At 44.5% G+C, this 26,583-nt stretch overlaps 1 protein-coding gene and 1 pseudogene across 1 annotated transcript in view; one reads left to right on the forward strand and one right to left on the reverse strand.

The window, feature by feature from the left end:
• Dnah8 (dynein axonemal heavy chain 8) overlaps positions 1–26,583 on the forward strand; it is a 225,306-nt gene that overhangs the window by 73,276 nt on the left and 125,447 nt on the right. The window contains exons 35-51 of the mRNA XM_035452046.1: positions 286–485; positions 2,129–2,282; positions 4,671–4,834; positions 5,606–5,708; positions 7,241–7,345; positions 8,127–8,288; positions 10,669–10,893; positions 14,993–15,165; positions 16,254–16,432; positions 18,327–18,514; positions 20,023–20,109; positions 20,202–20,309; positions 20,810–20,944; positions 23,319–23,480; positions 25,077–25,323; positions 25,464–25,705; positions 26,189–26,329. Coding sequence (XP_035307937.1) covers positions 286–485; positions 2,129–2,282; positions 4,671–4,834; positions 5,606–5,708; positions 7,241–7,345; positions 8,127–8,288; positions 10,669–10,893; positions 14,993–15,165; positions 16,254–16,432; positions 18,327–18,514; positions 20,023–20,109; positions 20,202–20,309; positions 20,810–20,944; positions 23,319–23,480; positions 25,077–25,323; positions 25,464–25,705; positions 26,189–26,329 — 2,775 coding nt within the window. The remainder of the gene's footprint in view (positions 1–285; positions 486–2,128; positions 2,283–4,670; positions 4,835–5,605; positions 5,709–7,240; positions 7,346–8,126; positions 8,289–10,668; positions 10,894–14,992; positions 15,166–16,253; positions 16,433–18,326; positions 18,515–20,022; positions 20,110–20,201; positions 20,310–20,809; positions 20,945–23,318; positions 23,481–25,076; positions 25,324–25,463; positions 25,706–26,188; positions 26,330–26,583) is intronic.
• On the reverse strand, positions 11,103–11,521 carry LOC113833360 (annotated as a pseudogene).

Consider the following 26,583-nt stretch of genomic DNA (forward strand, 5'->3'; position numbering starts at 1 on the left):
CTTTCCTTCTGCCGGGTGGGATCCAGGAGCCTGGGCTGACGTCATTGGGCTTGACTGCAAGTGTCTTTTTCTGCTGAGCCCTCTTACCTGTCTGCCTTCTTTAGATTCTTAAAAATTGGTTCTGGTGGGAACCCACAGCATGGGAACTTGGCTTTCTCAGCTACGAGTTAGCGTACTGGGCAAAGGTGGCCTTCTGATCCCCTCCGTGCTACAGGTGCTGTGATTTTTATGGCACAGGTAATTTGCAGTTGAGAAAGCCGTGACTCTCCCCTCTTCCTTTGAAAGGATATCTGCATATCTGCCAGTAAGGAGAAGGATATTGAAGCCAAGTTGACACAGGTGGTCGAGAACTGGACCAACCAGAACCTGAGTTTTGCGGCGTTTAAGGGGAAAGGCGAGCTCCTGCTCAAAGGGACTGAGTCCGGAGAAATTATCACCTTGATGGAGGACAGCTTGATGGTCTTAGGTTCCTTGCTGAGCAACAGGTAATTTTATAACTCACTGGTGCGATTTAAATTTGGGTTTTAGCATCATAAACTACTAGGGAAAAGCCCAGTTTTGTAGCTAGGGCATTAAATCAGATTCTGCCCTACCTTTCAAGCTTTTGTCTGTACCTATCTGCACAAAGTGTCCGTTTCCTTATGAACCATGCAATTCCATCTCTCTTCAGAGGTACCCATCTCCCCTATTTTTCCAGGGTGGAGGCCATCATACTTGTTAGCCTCTGCATGGCAGCTTAACAAGTACTATGTTCCATACCCAGATGGCCTCCTCTTATCTCCACTGACTTGTCATCCCTTGTTCTGGTTGTTACCCAGGGAGAGCATTTGTAACCTCAACCTTCATAGCTGATCATGGTATTCTGCTGCTGCTGCTCCTCCTCCTCCTCTTCTTCTTTTTCTTTTGAGGCAGGGTTTCTCTTTAGCTTTGGAGACTGTCCCAGAACTCGCTCTGTAGACCAGGCTGGCCCTGAACTCACAGAGATCTGCCTGCTTCTGTCTCCTGAGTGCTGGGATTAAAGGTGTGCATCACCACCACTGCCTGGCTTCTTTCTTCTTCTTCTTCTTCTTCTTCTTCTTCTTCTTCTTCTTCTTCTTCTTCTTCTTCTTCTTCTTCTTCTTCTTCTTCTTCTTCTTCTTCTTCTCTCCTCCTCCTCCTCCTCCTCCTCCTTTAAATTATGTGTATGTTTATCAGTTTGTGTGTATGCCACATGCATGCAGGTGTCCATGGAATCCAGAGGAGGGTATTGAACCAGTCGTTCTTGACTGATCTCTCCCTTACCCCCTTATATCACAGCTCTGTCATCACAGAGGTCACTGTCCAGGGAACATGGGCATTCTAACTCTCTAAGATGAGATCCCTGGCTAGTGACTGGCAGCCAGTATGACCTCTGGCCCCAGTCTGTGTTTTGAAATGTGTAGTCTATAAAGATCCTGGGTCAGGGATTTGTCGAGGTAAAGGTCCACTGTTTGAATTTGTGTGCTTCTAGTAGAGGTGACGGTAGCGTAATCATTGGTTCCTAGATCTCAAGGCTGGTTATTCCCATGGATCACTGGGGATTCTTCATCCTGACTTGCCTGACTGACAGCCTCTTGGAACCAAGCTGTAGGTTGGCCTAAAGAGTGACAGCAGCCAAGGGATTTGGGTCTTTGGTTTGAGCATTTGTGGCCTCAGTGCTCCTAGCTAATTGCAGTGGGTTTCTTTCTTTCTTTCTTTCTTTCTTTCTTTCTTTCTTTCTTTCTTTCTTTCTTTCTTTCTTTCTCTCTCTCTCTCTTTTTTAAATATATGTGCACCTGTGTGTATTTGTGTACATGTCACATGTGTGCAGGTACACAAGGAAGCTAGATGAGGGCATTGGATATGAATCCTTGAATCTTATACTTGTACATAACCTGGTAAAATATACTTATGATCCCACAAAACTCAATGTTTTCACAGTTCTCTGGGAAGAGAGTTCAGTTTCCATGGCCCTGCTAGGGAGTACACAGTTATTTGAGACGTTCTTTATTGGGGAGACTCTTCTCCCAGGTATCTGTGAAGCACCAAATATGTCTGCAAATCCTACCCTAGCACCAGCGACAGACCGTCCTCACAGCGGCTGGAAATGTTTCATACCCTTCCTTTTTAGATATAATGCTCCATTCAAAAAGAATATTCAGAATTGGGTGTATAAGTTGTCCACCTCCTCGGACATCATTGAGGAGTGGCTGGTGGTACAGAATCTGTGGGTCTACCTTGAAGCCGTCTTTGTAGGCGGGGACATCGCTAAGCAGCTGCCTCAGGTAAGCACAGTGTTTGCAGTTACGTCTAGAATTATTTGGTGAGCTGGACCTGGTGGTGCCAGCCGGTGAGTGAGGCAGGGGAATTGTAAGTTTAAGACCTTCCTGGGCTCCTTCGTAAGACCCTTCCCAGAATGAAAGTTAAAAAGAGGCCTGGGAGCATAGCTCAGTGGTACAGTGCTGGCCTAGCATTCATGAAACCCTAGGTTCAATCCCTGTTACTGTTTTTTTTAAATACTTTATTTAACTTTATTTTATGTGCATTGGTGTAAGGATACCAGATCCCCTGGAACTGGAGTTATAGACAGGTGTGAGCTGCCATGTGGGTGCTGGGAATAGAAACCAGGGTCCTCTTGAAGAGCAGCCACTGCTGTTAACCACTGAGCCATCTCTCCAGCCCCTGTTACTATTTTTAAAAAATAACTTTAGCTTTATTGGTGTGAAAGTGTCAGATCCCAGGGAACTGTAGTTACAGACAGTTGTGAACTGCAATGTGGGTCCTGGGAATTGAACCCAGGTCCTCTGGAAAAGCAGCCAGTGCTCTTAGCCATTGAGCCATCTCTCCAAGCCCCAATCCCTATTACTATTAGAAAAAAAAATACTTGGTGTCATCTATGTCTTTGTGAGAATCTTTCCAAATATATATGGTCAAGTCTTAATTTTTTTTTACATTTTATTTTTTTGTGTTTGTATATATAAATGTGTGTGCATACACATATGACATGCTACCCATATGGAGATAACCTGTGTGAGACAGTTCTCTACTTCTACCATGTGGGTCCTGGGGACTGAACCCACACCATCCTCTTGGTATCAGGCATCTTTATGAACTGACCATCTCTCTGGTTCATGTAGTCAAGTCTTGACGAATTGTGTCAGCAGTTGGCTAGCTATGGCCTGGACACTTGTTTAAAAATAAAGTTTTAGGTTTGAGCAACTACCACTCTTGCAGAAGATCTGAGTTCAGTTCCTAGCACCTGTATCAGGTGGTTCACAACTGCCTGTTACTCCAGCTCCAGGGGGACTCCATGTCCTTGTCTAGCTTCTCTAGTCACTCGTACCCTATGTACTCCTAGTTAAAATTAAAAATAAAATTTTATCAGAACACAGACAACCCAGGGTACCAATTTCTAATTTACACTAGTAGAAAGAAAATCTGTAGTTTCAAATGGTGAAGTCTTGAGATCGAGTTAGCATACATTCAAATCCAATACCGTCAAACATTTTTTTCATATCTTGCACTAATCCTCTGAGAATAATAGCATTAAAATTTATCTATGTTCAATTAAACACAGATTTACTATTAGTAAACCCACTACTAGTAGGTCAGGGATATACAGTTTGGAAAAAAGACAGTTTTGGAAAAATGTTTTGGAACATCTCTACTTAGAGCCTTTTAAATAGGCTGAGGATGCAGCTCTGTTAGGATAGTGTTTGCCAAACCCTCATGAAGCTCTGGGTTCAGTTCCCAGTAGCACATAAACCGTGTGTGGTGGTGCCGTCCCAGTGTGTAGGAAATGAAGGCAATAGGATAAGAAATCCAAGGTCACCCTTGAAGCTGTAGGCCTCGTGAGAACAGGTCTCAAAAAAAGTCAATAACAAGTAGTTTACTTTTAAGGTAACTTTCCTCTTACACAATTAATCCAGCTCATCCTAAATTTGTCTGTTTATAGACAGGATCTATGCAGATTATAAATCAAGGATAAAAAGCATGAAAATGGCTCAGTTCTCTTTGCAACAAGTTTTGTTTTAGGGCCTAATACTAAAGTCTATTCTTTAATTAAAGAAATGGTACTTTAAAAAGAGACAAAATTATGCCAGTTTCCAGGGGCATTTTTGCAATCGAACGAAAAACTTAATATCATCTACAGTACTAGGGAAATTTTTATTTGCAAGTATGTAAATGAAGCTTTGTCTTGTGATTTCAGTGTCTCCTCCTCCCCCTTCCCTTTCCCCTGAGGTGATGTGGGACTGTGATTATTCCAAGGATTCTGAGATCAAATTATCTTCGTTGCCTCTTCAGTTTACTCATCAAACCAAAACACCTGGGGTGCCGAAGGACTAGATTTGAACTTTAAGTCGATAGCTCTGTGAATTAAGCATGTGGCACTTCAAAACTATATTAGACGCAAGGAAACAAATAAGTGGGAAAGCCCACTGCGATCAAGTAGCATTTTAATGAGCGGCTTTACAGGTTCTGGGTCTCGTTCTTCAGAATTAATTCAGATGAAGAGAAAAAAAAAGTTTTGTTTTGTTTTTTTTAAATGATGGAGCCTGAGATGAACGGATGCAGGATGTGTTTGAAAGGCTGGAAGGAATTATGAAGTGAAGTGCTTGCTCAGTTCAGTTATCTGGATGCTAATCTTCACCCAACTGCCGGTTTGTTTTTAGGAAGCCAAACGGTTCCAGAATATTGACAAGTCCTGGATCAAAATCATGCAGCGAGCTCACGAGAACCCCAATGTGATCAGCTGCTGCGTGGGAGATGAGACAATGGGGCAACTCTTGCCTCACTTACACGAGCAGTTGGAAGTCTGCCAGAAGTCCCTCACAGGGTGAGCGTCCTAGGGCTGTGTGCCAGTCTCCACAAACTGGGATTTGAGTAGAGAAGAGCTGGCCAGACAATGCTTGACTACTTTCCCCCCCAAAGACATTTCTAGAAGCTTTTTAAAATGAAAGCAGAATTGATTCTTAATTTCTGTTTAGAATATGGTGATGATACATCCTGGTTCGGCCAGGTTTGTCCCTCTGCTCCTGCTTCATGGATAGGTGGCCTCCATTTCATCCTCAGAATGCCCTGGGTTGGAGATAATTCCATTCCAAATTTAACCCATGAAGTGCCCAATACTCTGCCAAAGGTTCATAGGAGGGCCCCCGATGAGAAAGATGGTGGTGACAGATGATAAGTGACTTTGCTCCCTCCCTTTATCATTTTGAAGCCATATTGTTTCCTCTAGGTGCCTTCCCAGCTGGACTTCTGTTCTTACCACATATCCCAGAGGCCATTGGGAAATGGCTGTTGGTCTTTGCTATTCTCTTACTGGCTAAAACAAACAAACAAACAAACAAACAAACACCTAAACGGGGGCTGGAGAGATGGTTCAGTGGTTAAGAGCTCTGGCTGCTCTTCCAGAGGACCCAGGTTCGATTCCCAGCACCCAGTTGGCAGCTCACAACTGTCTGTAGCTCAGGTTCCAAGGGATCCGACACCCTCACACAGACATGCACACAGGCAAAGTACCAATGCACATGAAATAAAAGTAATTAAGTTAGAAAAAAACACCAAAGGTAAGATACTCAGTAAGACGCTGTTGACTTGTTTGAAGGTATTTGGAGAAGAAGCGATTGCTCTTTCCGAGATTCTTCTTTGTCTCTGACCCGGTTCTGCTGGAAATCCTTGGACAGGCCAGTGACTCCCACACCATACAGGTATGACCCGAACATCCTGGGCTTAAGTCGCTTTGTCCATGGGATATGCCAACAAGAGCAGAAATAGGGTTATCATCCTCTCAGTGCAAAGCAAGAAGGATGAGCATCCAAAGTCGTGGTGATACAGCTGGGAATGGATGGCTCAGTTGGTAAGGTGGCTTGCCATACAAACGTGAGGGCCCAAGTTCAATACCCAGAAACTACATTTTTTTTTTAAAAAAAAAAAGTCCTGGGAACAGTGGTGTATGCTTCTAATACTAGCACCGTGGAGGCAGAAATGGGTAGACCCCTAGGTTCTCTAGCTAGCTAGCCTGGGTGACTCAGTGAATTCCAGGCTCTGCTTCACCAAAGAAGGTAGATAGTGCTTGAGGAATGACATGCAATAGTTACACTTAATATTCGGAGTACCCCCTATAGCACACATGCATACTATATGAATGTCCCCCCCCCACACTATGATGATAAAATCTTACTTTGTATGAACTTAGAGCCCATTGGCCTCACACAGTCCAGTGAACGTGGTGTGCAGCACTTCCATTCACTAACCACGTGACCTCGCCAAGCTCCTGGTTTTCTAGTGTCTCGGTTTCTTTAGCCCTAACATGGAAGAACTGTGAAAAGAGAAGACGGTTGAGAGAATCTGAGAGGGACCTGTACCTGGGAGGGAAGCAGGCTGGGATGTTATGGTTCAGTCTCCATCTGGAGAGCACAAAGGGACCGTCACTGAGCCAGTCTGTAAAGAAGTGACAGTTGCTGGACTGAAGAGACAACATCATAGGATTTTAAAAAGTGGATTGAAAGCATTTGTCATGGTATACACGCTTAATCCTAGAGTTCAGGAGGCTGAGACAAGAGGAGCAGAGTTCAGGATCAGCCTGGACTGTGTAGTGAGTTCCAAGATAATCTCAGTTGTTCCCAGTAAACACTGGGCCTTTAATCAAGGGTTGTAGTAGTCTGTGCCACTGTTCTCCCCTCCCCGCAACTTGATTTTAGTTTTGAGCCAAGAAAGTAAATTCTCTTGTGTGTCATGAAGACAAAGAATACTAAGGTTTTTGTTTTGTTTTGTTTTGTTTTGTTTTGTTTTTCGAGACAGGGTTTCTCTGTGTAGCTTTGGAGCCTATCCTGGCACTCGCTCTGGAGACCAGGCTGGCCTCGAACTCACAGAGATCCACCTGCCTCTGCCTCCCGAGTGCTGGGACTAAAGGCATGCGCCACCAATGCCCAGCGAATACTAAGGTTTTATGCTTTAAAAAGATCTTGTTTATATTTTTGTGTGTGTGTGTGCACACATGGGTGCAGTATCTGTGGAGGCCAGAAGAGGGCATCAGGGCCCCTGGAGCTGGAGTTACAGGCTGTTGTGAGCTGCCCAGTATGGATGCTAGGAACTGATCTTGGGTCCTGTGGAAGGGCAGGAAATGGTCTTAAGCTGTTGAGCCATCTCTCCAGCTTCTTAAGGCTTTAAAAGGCATCTCAGTGGCTGATGTGTCTGGCACCAGGTATGATGTTTTACCTCTGCCTTGTGTCTTTTTTAGCCACATCTCCCTGCTGTGTCTGACAACATAAACGAGGTGACATTTCATGCAAAAGACTATGATCGAATGATGGCTGTTATATCCAGAGAAGGAGAAAAAATCATGGTAATTTATTTAAAAAATGTTAGTAGGATTTCCTTGAAAACTTAGGTCGAAGAGAATACAATTCGCTTATGAACAAGAAGGGCTGTTGGGAGTAGGGCGAGTAACCCTGGGTTCTAATTCTATAGCTCTAGCTTTAGTTATGAATTAGTATAGATGAATCACTTTAACTTCTCTGAGACTCATTTTATCCCCAGTGACATTAGTGTTAAGACTACATGATCTCTATAGTCTCTTCTAGTCATATTTTTAACTTATTTCATCCGTGTTTTCAGTATTTTGCATAGAGAGCTGGAGAAGGTGGCTCAGTGGTTAAGAGTGTTTGTTGCTGTCCCACAGGATCTGAGTTTGGTTCCCGGCACCCATATCAAGCAGATTACAACTGCCTGTAACTCCAGTTCCAGAAGACCCAGTACACTCTTCTGGCCTCCTTAGACACCCACATGCTTGTAGTGCACACGCACACACGTATGGGGAGGGGGATAAAAATGAGATGCAAAGCTGAGCCCGCTACGCATGCATGGGTGCACTTATTCAAATACACAGAACCGCACATGTGTATGCAGTCTTCACACAGAAAAACCCCTACGCATGCATGGGTGCACTCATTTAAATACACAGAACCGCACATGTGTATGCAATCCTCACACAGAAAAAGCCAGTAAATATTTGATGTGAACTATGGAGGAGCTTGTTCTGTCATAGTGCTGGGATTTATCAAGTGTGACACAAACTGTTAAAATGCCATGTTAGTATTTGTAACATGTTTATGATTATTTTTTAGTTGGATACACCGGTTATGGCCAAAGGTCCTGTAGAGATTTGGCTTCTGGACTTGCTAAAAGTCCAGATGTCATCGTTACATAATATAATCCGGTCTGCCTTCTATCAGATCAGCGATTCAGGATTTCTCCTGTTACCTTTCCTCCACCACTTCCCAGCGCAGGTGAGGAGGTCACACTGTTTACTGATGATGGGAAGATGTGGGGTGGGGGTGGGGCTGTGCTCAGCCTGGTAGTGTGGAGGCTGCTGAAGTTCTGCTCACCCTCAAGTTTACCCCACCCATACCATGCCAACTCACTTCCTCTCATTTTTCTTTTTTAAGACAGGGTTTCTCTGTGTAGCCCTGGCTGTCCTGGAACTGACCCTGTAGACCAGGCTGGCCTGGATCTCAGAGAGATCTGCTTGCCTTTCCCTCCCGAGTGCTGGGATTGAAGGCGTGAGCCACCTCACTCGGCCTCTCATTTTTAAGGACATATACCAAGACTCAAACAGAAAATGGAAAATTATAGCTTATAGATCAATGTTTCTCAAACTGTGGGTCTTGACCCCTTTGGGAGAGTTGCATATCAGACATTTACATTGTGATTCATAGCAATAGCAAAATTGCTGGGCGGTGGTGGCGCAGGCCTTTAATCCCAGCACTCAGGAAGCAGAGAGAGGCAGATCTCTGTGAGTTCGAGTCCAGCCTGGTCTCCAGAGTGAGTTCCTGGACAGCCTCCAAAGCCGTAGAGAACCCCTGTCTCGAACCCCCCCCCCAAAATAGCAAAATTACAGTTGTAAAGTAGAAACAAAAATAATTTTATCCACAACTTGAAGAACTATATTAAAGGGTCATATGTATTTGGACCTTTTCTTCAGGACAATCGGCTCCCCAATAATGACATGGACACTTCTTATTAATTATGAAAGCTTGGCCGATAGTTTAGGCTTGTTTCTGACTAGTTATTATCACTTAAATGAACCCATTTCTTTTAATCTATGCTCTTTTACATGGCTCTGTCATTACCTTTGCTGCTTGCTCTGCATCCCTGGCATCTCCTTGCAACTCCTCCCTTTTTCTTCCCAGCCTCCTCTCTGCCCTACAAATCCTGCCTAGCTGTTGGCTTTTTATTAAACCAACCCGAGTGACACATCTTCACAGTGTACAAAAAGATTGCTCCACAGCAGTTGCAGCATCACGGGTGGCTGAGAACCACTGTTGTAGGTGTGTGTGTGTGTGTGTGTGTGTGTGTGTGTGTGTGTGTGTGTGTGTCACTTTATAGAGATAGGACATGGGAAGAGTCATAGATGTAGACATGCATAGTGGAAATCCACCATACATTTTCCTGACATGAACCCATCTTGTCAGGGTGGGAATGGGCGTTGTTGCCTACAGTTCTCCTGTCCCATGTCTCTCCAAGCTCCTTGTGATATGTTGAGTACCATTAACCCCCAGTCTAAGGAATAAGGAGCTGACACGTCCATTAAAATCTCACCCAGGATAAATGAAGAGTGGTCTTCAGTCTCTTCATAATAAGTAGCATGAACTAGAAGAGATTCCCAAGGCTGGGGGGGGGGGGACGGACTATGTTTCCTGCCCCAGCCTGAACACCAATTAGTTCCCAAATTAATGAGCACACTTTTGAGACAGCTAAAGATGATTGGACATTATTTATTCAGGCTGTGTATGCACAGACAAGCATCAGCCTCCACTGCAGAGATGATTTTAATGCTGCAGTTTTAATGTTTTGTAGTTGCCTTGAAATTTCCTAATGTTCTTGTTAAAGATTAAAAACAAATTTTCCTTGGTAAGCTGAAAAAAAAATGGGCTTCTTGGGGTTAAGGTGAGACAAGGAAGGCGCAGACCACTGAGTGTCCTCAAGTCTCAAGCAGACTGGGCGTTGGCATTAGGAAGAGCATGAGGAGCTGGTCTGGAGCCGTGCAGGAATTGAACACGACATAATGGAAAGCCTGGGTGGCTTCCCAGATTTCTCTTAGTGTATGTGTATATTATTCCTTTAAAGCAATCTTTTCAAATAACTGAAATCTGTCTGCTATCAAGTTAATTTAAAAAATTGTCTAATACTTCACCTCTGCTTTCCCTTAGGATGTATTTTTAAAGATTATGAATGCAGTGGATCATTGCTATTAAAACCTTGGAAAATTTGAAAACTACAAAAGTAGTGATAAAAATTACTTATATTTATGTGGCTCAGAAATGCTGGCTATATTTTATTGTATTTCCTCCAAGAATATTTTTATGTGTGTGTACACATACACACACACACATAAATTACTACTTAAGGCTTAAAAAAAGCTGGGTGCTGTTGTCGAGTGCCTTTAATCCCAGCATTCAGGAGGCAGAACCAAACTCTGTGAGTTTGAGGCCAGCCTGGTCTCCAGAGAGTACCAGGATAGGCTCCAAAACTACACTGAGAAACCCTGTCTCGAAAAACAAAACAAAACAAACAAAAAACTTAAAAAAAAAACCAACCCTGTTTACTTCATTTGAATAAATGACAACCGAAATTAAGTGCACTTGTGCCCTACTCATGTGTCTGCAGGTTGGGCTTCTGGGAATTCAGATGTTGTGGACACACGACTCAGAAGAGGCTTTAAATAATGCAAAGGATGACAGGAAAATCATGCAGATAACCAATCAGAAATTTCTGGATATCCTAAATACTCTTATCAGTCAGACGACGCACGACCTGACCAAGTTTGACCGAGTGAAGTTTGAGACTTTGATTACCATCCACGTGCACCAGAGAGATATTTTTGATGACTTGGTAAATAATTCCCCACACCCTCCCCTCCCTTGTCATGGGAATTTAGTGTAGTAGCTAACAGTGAGCAGTTAAATGTTATCCAGAATGGCGGACTTACATGAGCTCTCCTGAACTACTTCTATATAGGTAGAAAGACCATTGTGAAGCCATGGAACTTTGCTTAGGTTTTTTATTTTTTATTTTTATTTTCAATTTTTTATGGTTACAACAGACATTTATTTAAATCGAGGCATCTGCAGAGCAACTCTTAGACTCTTAGACTGTGATTCAGGTTGAAACAACTTCATAAAAATATGCTGAGACTGGGCACATACACAGACCTCAACTACAAGACCACTTTTCCTTTCTTGAATAACCTCTTTCAGATAGGGTTCCAGCTAGAATTTGTCCTCCTCAGATTTTGTTCACTGCTCCATGGGCAAGGTCTGATGCCTCATGGTCAGATCCCGGGCTCTCTTAATTCAAAAGATCCTGTTATCATATTCTCAAAAGACTTCTTATGGTTTCTTTCAAAAATTATATTGTCTTTCACTGAATCCAGCTTGTTGAAGCCTGCATCGTTATAATACCATTTTCAAAAACCATCCAGTCACTTGCTTGAAGCTGCAACAGCAGGTCTGCCCGTCATTTTGACCTGAGAGTCTCGCTTAGGGTTTTAAACTTTGACTATCAGTTATGTTCTTTTATGGACTTATCTAACACATATACATACACACACGGAACAAACACTGTCATAATTGAAACCAGGAAAACAATTATCTTTTAGTACAGTGTAGCACTTAGAAAAGAGTTTATGGTAAAGTATTACTAGATGAGGAAAGTCAGAATACAGGCAAAAGGATGCAGGATACACTTGTTGTAAAAGAGAACATAGTTATTTTTTTTTCATGTACTATTTTTGAAAGTCTAGAACCAATTGGTTTCTTCAGAATTAGTGTCTCTATTAAACAAACACCCAAGTGCATGGCTTAGTTGAGTCATGGACAGGTCATGAGCTGTGGTGGGCCAGTTGAGAAAGGAGAACAACTTCTAGTTGAGTGGAAACAAGCCTTAGTGACTGTGCATGACTGTTGTCTGGTTGTCTAGTTGTTAGCATCCAATAGGACTTGGCTGGGAAGAGTCTATAGGGAGGGAGTAGTATGATGAGTGTACTTGTTCCCCTTGGAAATAGGACTTTGATTATGGCTTTGGATCTGGTCTGAGTCTTCTAAAATTGGAACCCCCAGGTTCTCTGTTTCTTTTTCTGTTGCAAATCAAGTTAGTGGAGAGCTCGCTTTGGCTCATGGTTCAAGGCAGGCACAGTCCATCATCCCAAGGACGTCAGGCAGGAGGAGCTCAAGGTAGCTGGTCACATGTCATCCACAAGCAGGAAGCAGAAGACGGTGAATACATGCTGCTGCTTAGCTCCTGTGCTACTTGCTTCTCTGTTGCTGTGACAAAATTTCATGGCTAAGAGCTAAGAGGGTGACGGGGTTTATATCAGCTTACAGTTAGAGTATGTAATGGCAGGGATGGCGTGGCATGGCCGTAGGAGAAGGATGCTAGTTGATCACATCTCGTCCCTAGGCAGGAAGCAGAGAGAGAGAGAGAGAGAGAGAGAGAGAGAGAGAGAGAGAGAGAGAGAGAAGAGGAGAGAGAACAGGGAGTAGGGCAAAGGCTATAAATCGGTAAGCCCTACTCCCAACATAGACTTCCAGCAACGAGTCACCCATTAAGGGTTCCATAGCTTCCTAAAACAGCACCCCAACTGGGGAACAAGCACTAAAATACGTGGTTCTATGGGGGACATCTCTTATTCAAACCAACCACCACAGCTTCCTTTCTCTATGTACACAGTCTTAAGATTCCAGTCAGGGAATGGTGCTATGTGCGGTAGGTGGTCTGTCCCACCTCAATATAATCAAGATTCCCTACCAGGCATGACCAGAGGCCCCTCTCCCAGGTGACTCTAGAGCCTGTCACACTGACAGCACTATCACCACAGGACAGGAGACCTTGGTGGTTTTCTTATCCTGCCTTTTGACGTTCTTGGTCCCAGCTACTGCTCTCTACTCAGTTTGATTCACCTTTAAAGGTAGCGCCCTCCTTCACTGCAGACACATAAGCCAGGCAGCTTGGGGACTTTTGTCAAGAAGTTGATCATAGACCACCTGTTTCAAACTTGTACCCAAAGATCTGCTTATATAAGTCATATACACCCATGATAAAGAGGACGACATTCGACCAGCCCGTTGATCCCCTTACAATCCACACTCTCATTTTTCAAGACATTATATGCTGATAACTTGCATTGGTTCACCTGGAAGCTTACTAGAACACAGAATCTTTAGTTCTGGCCCACCTCTAGCTGCAGGATCAAAGTCAGATTCCTGGGTGATTCTAGAGCATGTAAAGGTATGGGGAAAGGGGCTAGAGAGACAGCTCAGTGGTTAAGAGCACTTGCTGCTCTTTCAGAGGACATGGATGTGGTCCCCAGCACCCACATTAGGAGGCTTGCAACCACCTGGAACTCCAGTTCAAGGAGACTTGATTCTGTAGCCTCTGTGGGCACCTGCAGACACACACACACACACACACACACACACACACACACACACACACACACACACACCCCTGCAATCAGATTTTCTCCAGCTCAGACTAATCATGATTTGGCATTTGTTTTGGCCTCTCACACTCAGGCTGTCATTCAAGGAAATCTTCCCCAGGAATGCTGGTGTGGAATCTGTTTTTGTATCTGCCATGAACACACCCTTGAGAGTGTCTGTACAGCCCTGACTGATGTAGAAGCCCCATGGAAGACATTTATTTTAAAACTCAGTGCCGAGGAAGGCTGCTTTGTTTTCTGTACAGGATGGATTTGTTTTGTTTTAAGGACAAGATAGGAAACCTGGCTGGGCACTAAGCTCAGTGGCAGAATGATCGCTCAGCCTATGGGAATCCCCGGGTTCACTCCCAGCACCACAAACACATAGCCGACCAGAACAGAAGGAAAGTGGGGCACAGTGAGAACTGTGAAACGGTTTGCCTGTGCCCTCACCACAGCCGGCCTCCCAGTCAGTTTGCATCCTAACTAACTGCGGCACGGCCAGTACGTATGCCTCTTACCTGTCTGATTCTTACACTCTATGAAAATACGCCACAAGGACTTGGTGTCTACGCTGGCTGCCCACTCCACCCCATTCTTAGAATCTTAATGGGTTGTCGAACATTCCTGGCTGACTGCATCTCGGTGACTGTGGCTCCTGAATCTGGGGACACTGTCTCTGGGGCTGGATCCAGGCTATGTTATCCAAGAGCAGATGATCTAATGTGGTGAATACAAACAGTTTTGGGAGGGAAATTAGAATCCCAAGCTGGAGGGGAAAGCGTGGTCATGCTACAAAGCAGAAAGACTGTGAATAGCAAGGCTTAGGGATGCCCGGGGCAGAGTGATGCCCCGCCAGGTGGGCATCCAGACACTAGATGTTTTCAGAAGTCCTGTTCTAGTGTCATCTGGAATGACCTGGAATGACCCAGAAGCGACCTCATGGACAGTAAGGCCTAGGCCTCAGCCATACTGGACACTTTTCGGTTACTGAGCATGCTTTCCCTGCCATATTTCTATTGTTTGGACTGGTTTTAGTTCAGATATGTTTTCCTCCAACTACCCTTCTCTGACTTCCTAGACCAGGTTAGGTCCTATTGCTGTATATTTTCCACAGGCCTTGAATTTTTTTTGTGCATGCATGTATGCAAGTGTGTGTGTGTGTGTGTGTGTGTGTGTGTGTGTATGTTGGGAACTGAACCTGAGTCCTTGGCAAGAGCAGCAAGTGCTCTTAATTGTGTAGCAGCCTCCCTTGACTTTCTTTAGCAGTATGGTTTGTATTTCATTGAAATTTCTTGACTTGGCCCCACTCCCACATTTTTGGCAAGCTCCAGAAAGCAGACAATTGTATTTCTCTATGTTCATCCAACGTGGTGTCAGCACAAGAAGGCCAGGGATAAATACTGTTAAATGGAGACTAGCTAGCTCATGAGTGACTTGGAATTACCCATATGCCTATGCTTTAGGTTGTTGCAAGTCAGTTTGTAACTTTCCCTGTTTTGTGTTTTTGAGGTGAAAATGCACATCAAGTCTGTTACTGACTTTGAATGGCTGAAACAGAGCAGGTTCTATTTCAAAGAAGATTTGGATCAGACTGTGGTGTCGATCACAGATGTTGATTTCATTTACCAAAACGAATTTCTGGGATGCACGGATCGCCTCGTGATTACCCCGTTAACAGATAGGTAGGAAACCCCGCACTTGTGGATACACTTGGACATGCTTAGACTGCCTTAAACACACACACACACACACACACACACACACACACACACACTGAAATATAAACTCATGTTTCTGTCATCTTGGGTCTGTGCTGGGTCATTAAAGGTAGCCTAACAATGAAATAACCCTCACTGTTGCTTACATGAACACACACATTAATGTTTTATGAAGTAGAAACAGATGAAAGAATAAAATCAAGATTGAATGTTTGCTTTGAGTAATTTAATAATGATTGTGAGATTGTGGGAGGGAAAAATGCCCTGAAACCATAAAGGAAGTTAATAACATAACAAAAAGGAAAAGCAACTTTGATAATGTTTAATGTAGTCTCCTGTGTTTGGGGTTTTTGTTGGATTTTATTCTTTTATTTATTTTATTATTATTATTATTATTTTGAGACAGGACCTCACTATGTACCCCTGGCTGACCTGACACTTATGTAGACTACACTGACCTGGAACTCACAGTGATCCCCCTGCCTCTGCTTCCAGGGGAGTGAGAGTAAAGAAAGGAAATCACCACACTCTGCTTGTTTTGTTTTGTTTTCTTGAGATAAAGTCTCATGATGCAGCCCTGGTTGGCGTGGAATTTGCTGTGTATCTCAGACTGGTCTTCAACTGGCGTTGATGCCCCTGCTTCTGCCTCCTGAGCATTATAGGAGTGCGTCACCACAGCCTGTCAATCTCTCAGTTCTCAGATGTGGAAACTGAACTTAAAGTTTAGTTTGTTGGCGTAGTCTGTCTCAGTCAATGGTGGGTCATGTCCCCAGGCAAGGTGTGGATCTTTTCCATCTGTATACACCCTACCACACTCAGTTTGGCATGCTATCCCTAGAAAGCACTCAGTAAATGTCTGTAGCACTGACTGAAATTGGATGTTGGGTGACATACGTGTTTCTTGAGTCCACTTCCAGGTAAAATGACAACAGGCCCATTTCATGTTTTCAGCTTCTCCTTGGTGTCTCCTATGTCACTTCTGTTGGGCTGTTCAAGCTCTGTGTTGGACAGACCCTTCTGAGCTACTGGGCCTGTTCTTTCCTGTGTTACAGATGTTACATCACGCTGGCTCAGGCTTTGGGAATGAACATGGGCGGGGCTCCAGCAGGACCGGCCGGGACGGGTAAAACAGAAACCACCAAAGACATGGGCAGGTGCTTGGGGAAGTATGTGGTTGTGTTCAACTGCTCAGATCAGATGGATTTCCGAGGCCTGGGAAGGATTTTCAAAGGTGAGTATCTAATAGTTTTGGTGAATTTAGTTTTTCATTGCCCCTTGACATTTTCTGATGTAAATCTAAAATGACACTATCATCATTAGGCTACGTTGGGTTATAGGATACAGCAATCTTTCTGGATTAGAAGTGACCAGATAGCATAAATTCAGTGTGGCTCAATACTTTTGATCATGTTATTCAATGCTGCGTGCACTGAATGTGTATTGGCATTTGAAGGCAGTCAATTTGTAACGGCCAAGCAGTAGTGAGGAAGAGCTAGTCTTCATAGTAGATCAGTACATACAACTTCCATTTGCTGTGCCAAAGCCCACTCAAGTGAAAGTGATTTTGTTTGCTTGTTTTTAAATCACAGTTATACTAGAAAGCAAGAAGCAGGCTGTCCCTCAGAGATTGGGAGTTCTTGAGAAAAATCTTAGAAGGTAGGTAGGGAAGAGATGATTGCAGATAACACTGAGGAAAAAAAAAACAACACATCCAAGGGTATGTCAGTGTCAGTGCTCAGTCTGGCTTTGTGGCACAGGAACAGGAGTCCTGCCAGAAGACTTCCCCAGATAGGGCCTTGACAAAGGTCAGGTAGCAGGTCCCAAGCCCAGGGGAGCTCTCCTGCCTCTCCTATCCTGTCCTCCAAAGCACCAGAGGCCAGCATCTCAAACAGGAGTTTGCATTTGTGTTAAGACATAATGAAGTAAAAACCCATTAGCTCAACATAACCAGAAGAGCTTAGGATGGTACCAAGAACGATAAACAGGGCTCAGATGAGTGATTGCCTAGCTGGCATGAAGCCCTGGGTGTGATCCTCAGTACCATATAAGCAGTGTGTGGTGGTGCATACCTGTAATCCCAGTACTTAGTGGGTAGAGGCAGAGGGTCAGGAGTTCAAGGCCAGTCTTGGCTACAGAGTGGGCTCAAGTGAGCTCTGGAACTCATGAGGCCTTGTTTCAGAGAAGAATACACCCCCCCACTCCCCCCAGAGAGAGAGAGAGAATGAGAGAGAGAGAGAGCGAGCACATAAAGACTGCTAAGTTGAATTAAAGAGGAAACAGAAGAAAACTCAATAAACTCAGTGAAATTAATAGCTTCCAGAGATCTGAGACTATATTCTTCAGCCTGCTGAAGAAACCAGTCTGTTAGGAAAACATAGCAATCGAGACACAAGGAGAATGGAACTACAATTTACAAGGAAAAAATAATCACCCTCTCGAGTTACAGAAAGATGAGGAGATGGAAGGCTTGACAGAAGAATGTTAAGGGTATAAACATCCCAACATACTTAGAGGGGGAGTCCCCAAGGGGAAGAGGAGAGGACTTGGCAAATAATGATGGCAGAAATAAAGTGTTTCATTCAGCTGCAGGTGATGAAGGCTTCCTCCTTAGAGAATCGGTAAGAACAGTGTTCATGCTCTCCAGGTCCATCTTTGTGCTTGGTTTTGTAACAAAAAATAAAACCCCTCTGGCCTTCTCATCCTGCAGCCTGACATTCCCATCTCACTGTAATAAAAGAAAAACAGAGAGATCGGCCCTGACCGAGAGGAAGCCCATATTCTGCCTTTCCCCCTGGAGACTAGAGAGCCATTCCTCTCCATCCTCACTGAAGGTGGTCTTTACAGATAGGATCTATTTTATCACCTCTTAGGGCATCTGTCTACCATGTCGTATTTATGCTTTCCTTTTGACACTGTACTGTTCTCCCTGTGTTGGGTGATGATATACAAATAATTAAACTTCTTCCACAGCAAGGAGGAAACACGCCTTCATAAACAGCCTGACGTGAAACTTTACATAAATTGTGTTTAGGCATAATTGTTGGGGAACACTTTGGAGAACTGAATGCTATTGAGAAGGTGCCTCAAAAAGTGAAACTTTGCAAATTAAACGTTTCTCATGCCAGGTCTCGCACAGTCGGGTTCCTGGGGTTGCTTTGATGAGTTTAACAGAATTGAATTGCCTGTTTTATCTGTGGCGGCCCAACAAATTTACATAGTTTTGACAGCGAGGAAAGAGAGGAAAAAACAGTTCATTTTCTCAGATGGTGACTGCGTGGATTTAAATCCAGAATTTGGAATCTTCCTGACAATGGTGAGAACACATGCCTAAAATGCAAGTTGAAGAGTTTAATTGTTACAGATATGAATAGATGAGTCTGTGTATTATAGGATAGATTAACCAAAAGTCTCTGACTCTCTCTTAATTTGGATTTTTTTAAAAAAGGGCTTATTTTAAATTAGTTATGTGTGTCTGTGTGTGGATATCTTTTTGTGAGTGTATGTGCCTCTAGAGGCCAGGAGAGGGCGTGGCGAATACCCTGGAGCTGAAGTTTACAGGTTTACAAGAGGCCTGAATTGGGTTCAGGTTCAGGTAACTTAACTCCAGCACAATATAAGAGCAGAGCTTGCAAGTGTGAGTTTCCTAAAACCATGAAGATATCTTTCTTTCTCATGTCTCATGTCTGCTAGGGGTTTCCTAGGGTGGGGCTAAGAGGCCAGGGTCAACTGTGTGCATTCTTCCTGAGGCATTAGACTGATCAGGTGGTCATTGTCTCCATTGTTGTTGGATGGCATAGCACAGAGAAAATGAATAATCATGCCTTGGCTTAGAGTTTCCATCCAGAAGGGACACACACACAGGCCTCATGGGGCAAACTACGTCTACCTTCAAGGGGGTCTAGAGGTGAATGCGATTACATAGGCGGGAGGAGGATGTAACACCAACGACTGTCACATGCCCATTGTCTCATCCTAGAGCTGCAAGGACCTCTGGGTAAATGTCTTGTAGCTGAGGTGTTTTGGGCTCCAGTCACACAGCCAGTAAGAGAAGCTAGCTGCTGTGTGTACTATGTATGCAGGAGCATGTATGTATGCTTGCACATGCGACCATGTATGGGCATGTGGAGGCCAGAGGTCACTGTCAGGAGTCTTTCTGTATTGATCCCCTTTGAAACAGCGTCTCTCACTGGAACTGGAGTTACAGACAGTTGTAAGCCACCATGTGGGGGGTTGGAACCGAACCTGGGTTTTCTACAAGAGCAGCCAGAGCCCCTAACCACTCAGCCATCTCTCTCTCTTTTTTAAAATATTTATTATGTATACAGCATTCTGCTTCCATGTATATCTGCACACCAGAAGAGGGCACCAGATCTCATAACGGATGGTTGTGAGCCACCATGTGGTTGCTGGGAATTGAACTCAGGACCTTTGGAAGAACAGTCAGTGCTCTTAACCTCTGAGCCATCTCTCCAGCCCAGCCCCTCTCTTTTAATAACATACTTTAGATCATAATTACTCAGGTCTATTTATTCAGCTCCGTTTTTCCCTTTCCTATATTTTAAACCAACAGACACATAGATACCTAATTTTTTGCAAAACTGTGTGTAGCTTTAATAATAAATTGAAAATGAATATATTTAAAAAGATATGATATGAAACACTATTAAATATGGATGGCCCAGTATACATTTTTTTGAGAAAGCAAGGATGTTTTATATATTTAATATTTTTGTGCACTGCCTTACAATCTGAGAATGTATTTATACCCAGGAAATAAGAATTGAACCAATAATTTAAAATTAAATATATTTTAACTCTTAGAACCCTGGATATGCTGGTCGCCAGGAACTGCCAGAAAACTTAAAAATCCTGTTTAGAACAGTTGCAATGATGGTTCCTGACAGGCAGGTATGTATCCGGACTTATAAGGGTAATGTACGTTGTTTACTTCTTTCTCCCAGTAAAGCTGCTTTAAAATGTCTCACCGTATCAATCTGCAGATCATTATGCGAGTTAAACTTGCAAGCTGTGGTTTTCTTGAAAACGTTATCTTGGCGCAAAAGTTTTATGTTCTCTATAAACTCTGCGAAGAGCAACTTACTAAACAGGTAACAGCATACTTGCTATTTTCGTAAGTATAGAATTTAAGTTTTTGTTTCACTTTGCATTTTTATCTTATTTTGGTATGTATTTGTATGTGTGGGTATGTGCACATAAATGCTGGTGCCCACAGAGGCCAGAAGGGGCATCAGACCCATCTGAGCTAGAGTTGCAGGTGGCTGGAAGCTGCCAGCTGTGGAGCCTGGAACCTGAACTTGGGTCCTCTGCAAGAGGCTAAGCATTTAAAAGCTATTGTGTGTCTCTCAGACTGCATCTGGCTGTCTTATTCTGAAAAGAGACATGAGGTTTGAACCCTGTCATGTGACCTTGCTTTTTCTGATGAAACAGTTCTTTTCTCACCCAAAGGAAAGGGAGATGAATTGTGTTCCCAGCACTCCATAGCGTAGCCACTCAGCAATGCCAGCAGGGTATCTGTCCACCTGTACAGGGTGATCCTGCATTTGGGATTTTTCAATGAAGTGTCTTTGTTCTTCCTTTCCCATCATAGGTCCACTATGACTTTGGACTGAGAAATATCCTGTCTGTGCTGAGGACCCTTGGATCTCAGAAAAGAGCCCGTCCGGAGGACAGTGAACTAAGCACGGTTATGCGAGGACTAAGAGACATGAACCTTTCCAAATTGGTAATATTCCTGAGCTCTCCCCAAGACCCTTTCTGCTCACCTGTCAAGGGGACTTTGCTCATGTTGAGCTCTGAACACGAATCGTCATGGAGATAATGGGTGCAGTTCGTCAGCACACAATGAAAATGCTTCCCCTTGTTAGTTGCGTATAGTCAATCAGGCCGTTGCAGAGAGGGCTTCTGCTCCAAATTTTCAATCTAGTTTCCTTTAAAATTATTTTTGAATTTTAATTTTCATTTATGATTATAAGGCCATTTTATTGGCCTTATAATTAATGCGTGTATGTTTATGTGTGACCATGTATGTGCAGTGCCCTCAGAGGACCTGGAGTTATAGGTAGTTGTGAGCCACTGTGTGGGCCTCTGCAAGAACAAGTGCTCTTAATCACTGAGCCATTTCTCCTGCCCCCTTAAGAAGCTTAAAAATTACATTAGTGTGGTGTGTGTGTGTGTGTGTGTGTGGTGTGTATGAGGGCATGTGTACAAGTGCATGTATGAAGTGACACATGAGTGTGGAGGTCAGATGACAACTTTTGGGAGTTACTTTTCTTCTACTGTGTGGGTCTCAGTGACTGAATTCAGGTTGTCAGCTTGTCAGCAAGTGCCTTTGCCCACCGTGTCTTTGCACTAGCCCATCAGTGCAGTGTCCACCATTATCCCCCGGGTAAGCCTGAAGCTCTGGATTCACAAGGAACCATGAGAATTATCCTCTCTCTCTCTCTCTCTCTCTCTCTCTCTCTCTCTCTCTCTCTCTCTCTCTCTCTCCCCCCCCTCTGTGTGACTAGCAGAACACAAAATCTCCTCTCTAAACACTAGTTTCTTTCATTTGTCTCTCTCTCTCTCTCTCTCTCTCTCTCTCTCTCTCTCTGTGTGTGTGTCTCTGTGTATGTGTGTGTGTGTGTGTGTGTGTCTGTGTGTGTTTCTGTGTGTCTGTGTGAGTGCATGTGTGCATCTGTGTGTGTATGCCTACAGGGGCCAGAAGAGGGTATCAGATGCTCTGGAGCTGGAGTTGTGGGCAGTTGTGAGCTGGATGATGAGGGTGCTGGGAACCAACCCATGTTCCTTGGAAGAGCAGCGAGTTCTTGTAACTGCTGAGCCATCTCTCTAGTCCTAAACATAAACTTCTTAATTTCCAAATAGATACATGAGGTGTTCATGTGGAAATTAAAGGAGTTTCTAAGCTAACCAAGAGCATCTGTACAGTTCATTGCTTTTGCAAATTCTCCTTGGATGTACTTTTTTTTTGTCGGATCCTCTCAGCATCAGGTTGACCCACTGTAGGGCACACCTGTAGCCAGCCCGGGCGTGGCCAGTCATACCTGTAGCCAGCCCCTAAGCAGGCATGGCTACAACATCCCCTACAACCTACTGTCATTCATTTGGGTGGGGCAACTTGGAGAGGTGACAGGGACTCAGCCTTAAGCTTAGTCAGCCAGTTTTCTGATCTGATGCCAGGTTCTCTGCTCCTTATTCTTGAAACAATCAATAAAGCATCTCTCTCTCTCTCTCTCTCTCTCTCTCTCTCTCTCTCTCTCTCTCTCTGTGTGTGTGTGTGTGTGTGTGTGTGTGTGTGTTGCTCAGTGATTCAGAACACTTGCTGCAAGCAGGGCGATGGCACATGCCTTTAATCTCAGCACTCGGGAAGCAGAGGCAGGAGGATCTCTGTGAGTTCGAGGCCAGCCTGGTCTACAGAGCCAGTGACAGGATAGGCTCCAAAGCTACACAGAGAAACCCTGTCTTGAAAAAAATCAAACAACAAAAAAGACAAAAACAAAAACAAAATACTTGCTGCTCTTCCAGAGAATCTGACTTCAGTTTCTAGCACCCATGGCCTTGGTGGGTCACTGCACTCAGGTGCACATACCCACAGACAGATACAGACACATAAATAAAAATACATCTTAAAACAAAAAGCATCAGGGGAGATTCAGAGGACAGAAGAAATTGAGAAGGGACTGAAAGTTAGGAATTGGCCGATCTGTGTGTTAAAGACACAGCAAACCAAGAATGGGAGTCAGCTTGCTCAAGCTCACTCCTTAGAAGGAAAGGCAGGACATTGCCCGATGGAGGGTAAGGGCTGTTCCCTGCTGTAAGTGAGCTAGTGATACTCTGTTTCCATGGTGGTGGGACTATAAATAGCCTACTTTAAGATTAGCATGAATACAAGCTGGTGGGAGGCAGATAAAGTAATGAGATGAAACACAGGTCGAGGCTGGATTGTAGAACACCCACCAAGGAATTTTGAGTGCCATGTGGGTTCAGTGGTGGCCTGCTTTGGAGTTAGGCCGTGATTCTCTGGGAATAAAGTGGCAAGGACCATGTATATATCCTCCTTAGCTAAGCAGTGCTTGTTGTGGTACTGTATGCCCTTTTAGGTTGATGAAGACGAGCCCCTGTTCCTCAGCTTGATCAACGACCTGTTCCCAGGGTTACAGCTGGACAGTAGCACTTACGCAGAACTGCAAGCTGCGGTGGACAACCAGGTCAACCTGGAAGGTCTGATTAACCACCCACCCTGGAACCTCAAATTAGTGCAGGTAAGGGCCTTTGAACCCCACAGCGAGTACGCAGCACAGGTCATGATGCTGGATAGAGCTTACTCCATATTAAGTGTGGACACTGAATTAAAATGCCGGGTAGCCATCATTACAAGAGGAATCCTCAGGTGATGTTTTTGTTTTAGAAAGAATGGATTTGTTCTATCTTGATGAAATCTGGCAGTCTTTAGCCCTGGTATTACTTAGTCCTCATGAGAAGGTCAATGGTAACCAGATCCTCAGAACGGTTGGGACAGGAGGTGACAGCCCAGCTGGCTTCTTTTAGTCGCTCAGGCAGTAGCGTACACCTCAGGGTTGTTCGTGTGTGTGTGTGTGTGTGTGTGTGTGTGTGTGTGTGTGTGTGTGTGTGTGTGTGTGTGTGTGTGTATGTGTGTGTGTGTGTGTGTGTGTGTGTGTGTGTGTGTGTGTGTGTGTGTGTGTGTGTGTGTGTGTGTGTGTGTGTGTGTGTGTGTGTGTGTGTGTGTGTGTGTGTGTGTGTGTGGTGTGTGTGTGTGTGTGTGTGTATGTGTGTGTGTGTGTGTGTGTGTGTGTGTGTGTGTGTGTGTGTGTGTGTATGTGTGTGTGTGTGTGTGTATGTGTGTGGTGTGTGTGTGGTGTGTGTGTGTGTGTGTGTGTGTGTATGTGTGTGTGTGTGTGTGTGGTGTGTGTGTGAGTGTGTGTGTGTGTGTGTGTGTGTGTGTGTGTGTGGTATGTTGGTGCGTGCACATGTTGTAGTTCACCTATATTAGATGTCTGGCTTAGAACTTCCCAAGTGCTTGAGGATGGTTCTGAACTCATGATCCTCCAGCTGCTGTCTCTAGAGTGCTGGGATCACAGGTGTGCACCACCACTCCCGACACATACTAAGTATCAAAAGCCAAGGGTATGCTAGGTGAGCCCCCTGTGACCGAGCTATGTTCACAGTCCCTTCTCCCATTTCCACGTACCCGGTTTCTGTATGTTTCTGCTCCTAGTAGCAAATGGAAGACTGAAGCCACTTTGTGTGTGGGCACAGGAGCAGGCATTGCCTGGGCACTCATTGCCTCAACTCCCAAGTGCCAGCATCTCCTTAAGGAAGGATGGATGGGCACAGGGAAAGGCCAAGTCCTCTGATTCCAGATGGAGTGTTCCTGGTAGGATCATTCTTGTCTGCCTGTTGGGGGTGTCCTCCACTGCATCTTACTAGGATACCCCATCCCCTGACTGTTAACTCCACACCCTTTTCTATATCCCCTGGGGACACCCCCTAAATATATCACTTAATACTTGAAAAATTCAAGCTGTGCTTCTGGAGGCCCAGAAGGCTTTGCGTTGCTGCTTTCCACCACTTGGGGGCGGCATCACCACACTGCAGGCACACTCAGAGCCCAGGGAGCAGAGAGCTGATCCTGAATTATTTCCAAAACATAATTCAAGTCCCATGCTGTCATTACTTTATCCCTTACGTCGTTTCTAACACGACAGATTGCTTACCAAGTCCAGTAAAACCAACAGCATTTGAATGCTAATTAAAGCCTTTGGAATTTCAGCTAAGTCATAGGAATGCCAGCCATAGTCTCATAACCCTCATATTCTATGTGTCATTTGATGGTGTAGTTGTATGAGACCTCGCTGGTACGGCACGGCCTCATGACTCTTGGGCCCAGTGGTTCCGGGAAGACGGCTGTCATCACAATTCTGATGAAGTCATTAACAGAGTGCGGGAGGCCTCACAGAGAGATGCGGATGAATCCAAAGGCCATCACTGCACCCCAGATGTTTGGTAGACTGGATACAGCCACCAACGACTGGACAGACGGAATCTTTTCCACTCTATGGAGGAAGACACTAAAAGCTAAAAAGGGTACGCATGGGCCTCCCTCTCAGTTTGCTCTTCCTCTGCAAGTCATGGCACAGTGATTGTTTAGTTTCTTGTTTTTAATTATTTGCCAATCAATGAAACATCGATTTATCTCCCCCTCCACTCTCCATCCTTGTTTGCAGGGGAAAACATCTTCCTCATCTTAGATGGCCCCGTGGATGCCATTTGGATTGAGAATTTAAACTCTGTGTTGGACGATAACAAGACACTCACCCTGGCTAACGGGGACCGCATTCCCATGGCCCCTAACTGTAAGCTGCTGTTTGAGGTGCACAACATTGAGAACGCCTCTCCTGCGACAGTGTCAAGGATGGGCATGGTGTATATCAGCAGTTCAGCTCTCAACTGGAGGCCCATATTGCAGGTGGGGACTGGAAATGGGGGGATTGGAAACAGGCAGGAGTCTACATGTCTCCACCATGCTACATTTTGCTTATGTATATGCGTGCGTGCGTGCGTGCGTGGTGTGTGTGTGTGTGTGTGTGTGTGTGTGTGTGTGTGCGCGCGCGCATGCGCGCGTGGGAGCCAGAAGACAGCCTGGGGTGTTTCCCTCAAGCCATCCTGCCATCCACACTTCTTTTATTTTTGAGGCAGTGTCTCTCAATGGCCTGGAATTTGTCAAGTAGGCTAGTATCTGAGGGATCTGCCTGAGGGATCCCCACCTCCCCAGTGCTGGAATCATAAGCATGTGCCATCACCCCTAGCTTTTATTTATTTATTTATTTATTTATTTATTTATTTATTTATTTTAATGTGAGTTCCAGAAATTGAACTCTTGTCTTTGTGCTTGCAAGGCAAAGCCCTTTCTATCAGTCGAGTAAACACAGATACTGCTTTTTGACTCCAGGCATGGTTGAAGAAGCGCACGCAGCAGGAAGCCTCTGTGTTCTTGAGTCTGTATGACAAGGCTTTTGAAGAAACGTACACATACATGAAACTCACCCTCAACCCCAAAATGCAGCTGCTGGAGTGTAACTACATCATGCAGGTAAGACTTGGTTTGTCTGTGCCTCTACTACTTTAAACTCAGCCACTGCCTATGGGCATCTTGAGTAGGAAGTTCCTAGGGTCTAGGAAACCTTTTCATGGTATGGGTATGAGGGCTCTGAGAAGCTGAATTCCCAGAGGAGAAGGGGTGACTTTGTAACCTAGCAATCTAATTCTGGGACCAGAAGCAAGCTTAGGACACATTTAGAGGAGACCCTTTGCCTCTTCAGATTGGGAAAAAGAGACTCAGTAGTA

This window comes from Cricetulus griseus, assembly GCF_003668045.3.
Source record: "Cricetulus griseus strain 17A/GY chromosome 1 unlocalized genomic scaffold, alternate assembly CriGri-PICRH-1.0 chr1_0, whole genome shotgun sequence".
Taxonomy (NCBI): Eukaryota; Metazoa; Chordata; class Mammalia; order Rodentia; family Cricetidae; genus Cricetulus; species Cricetulus griseus.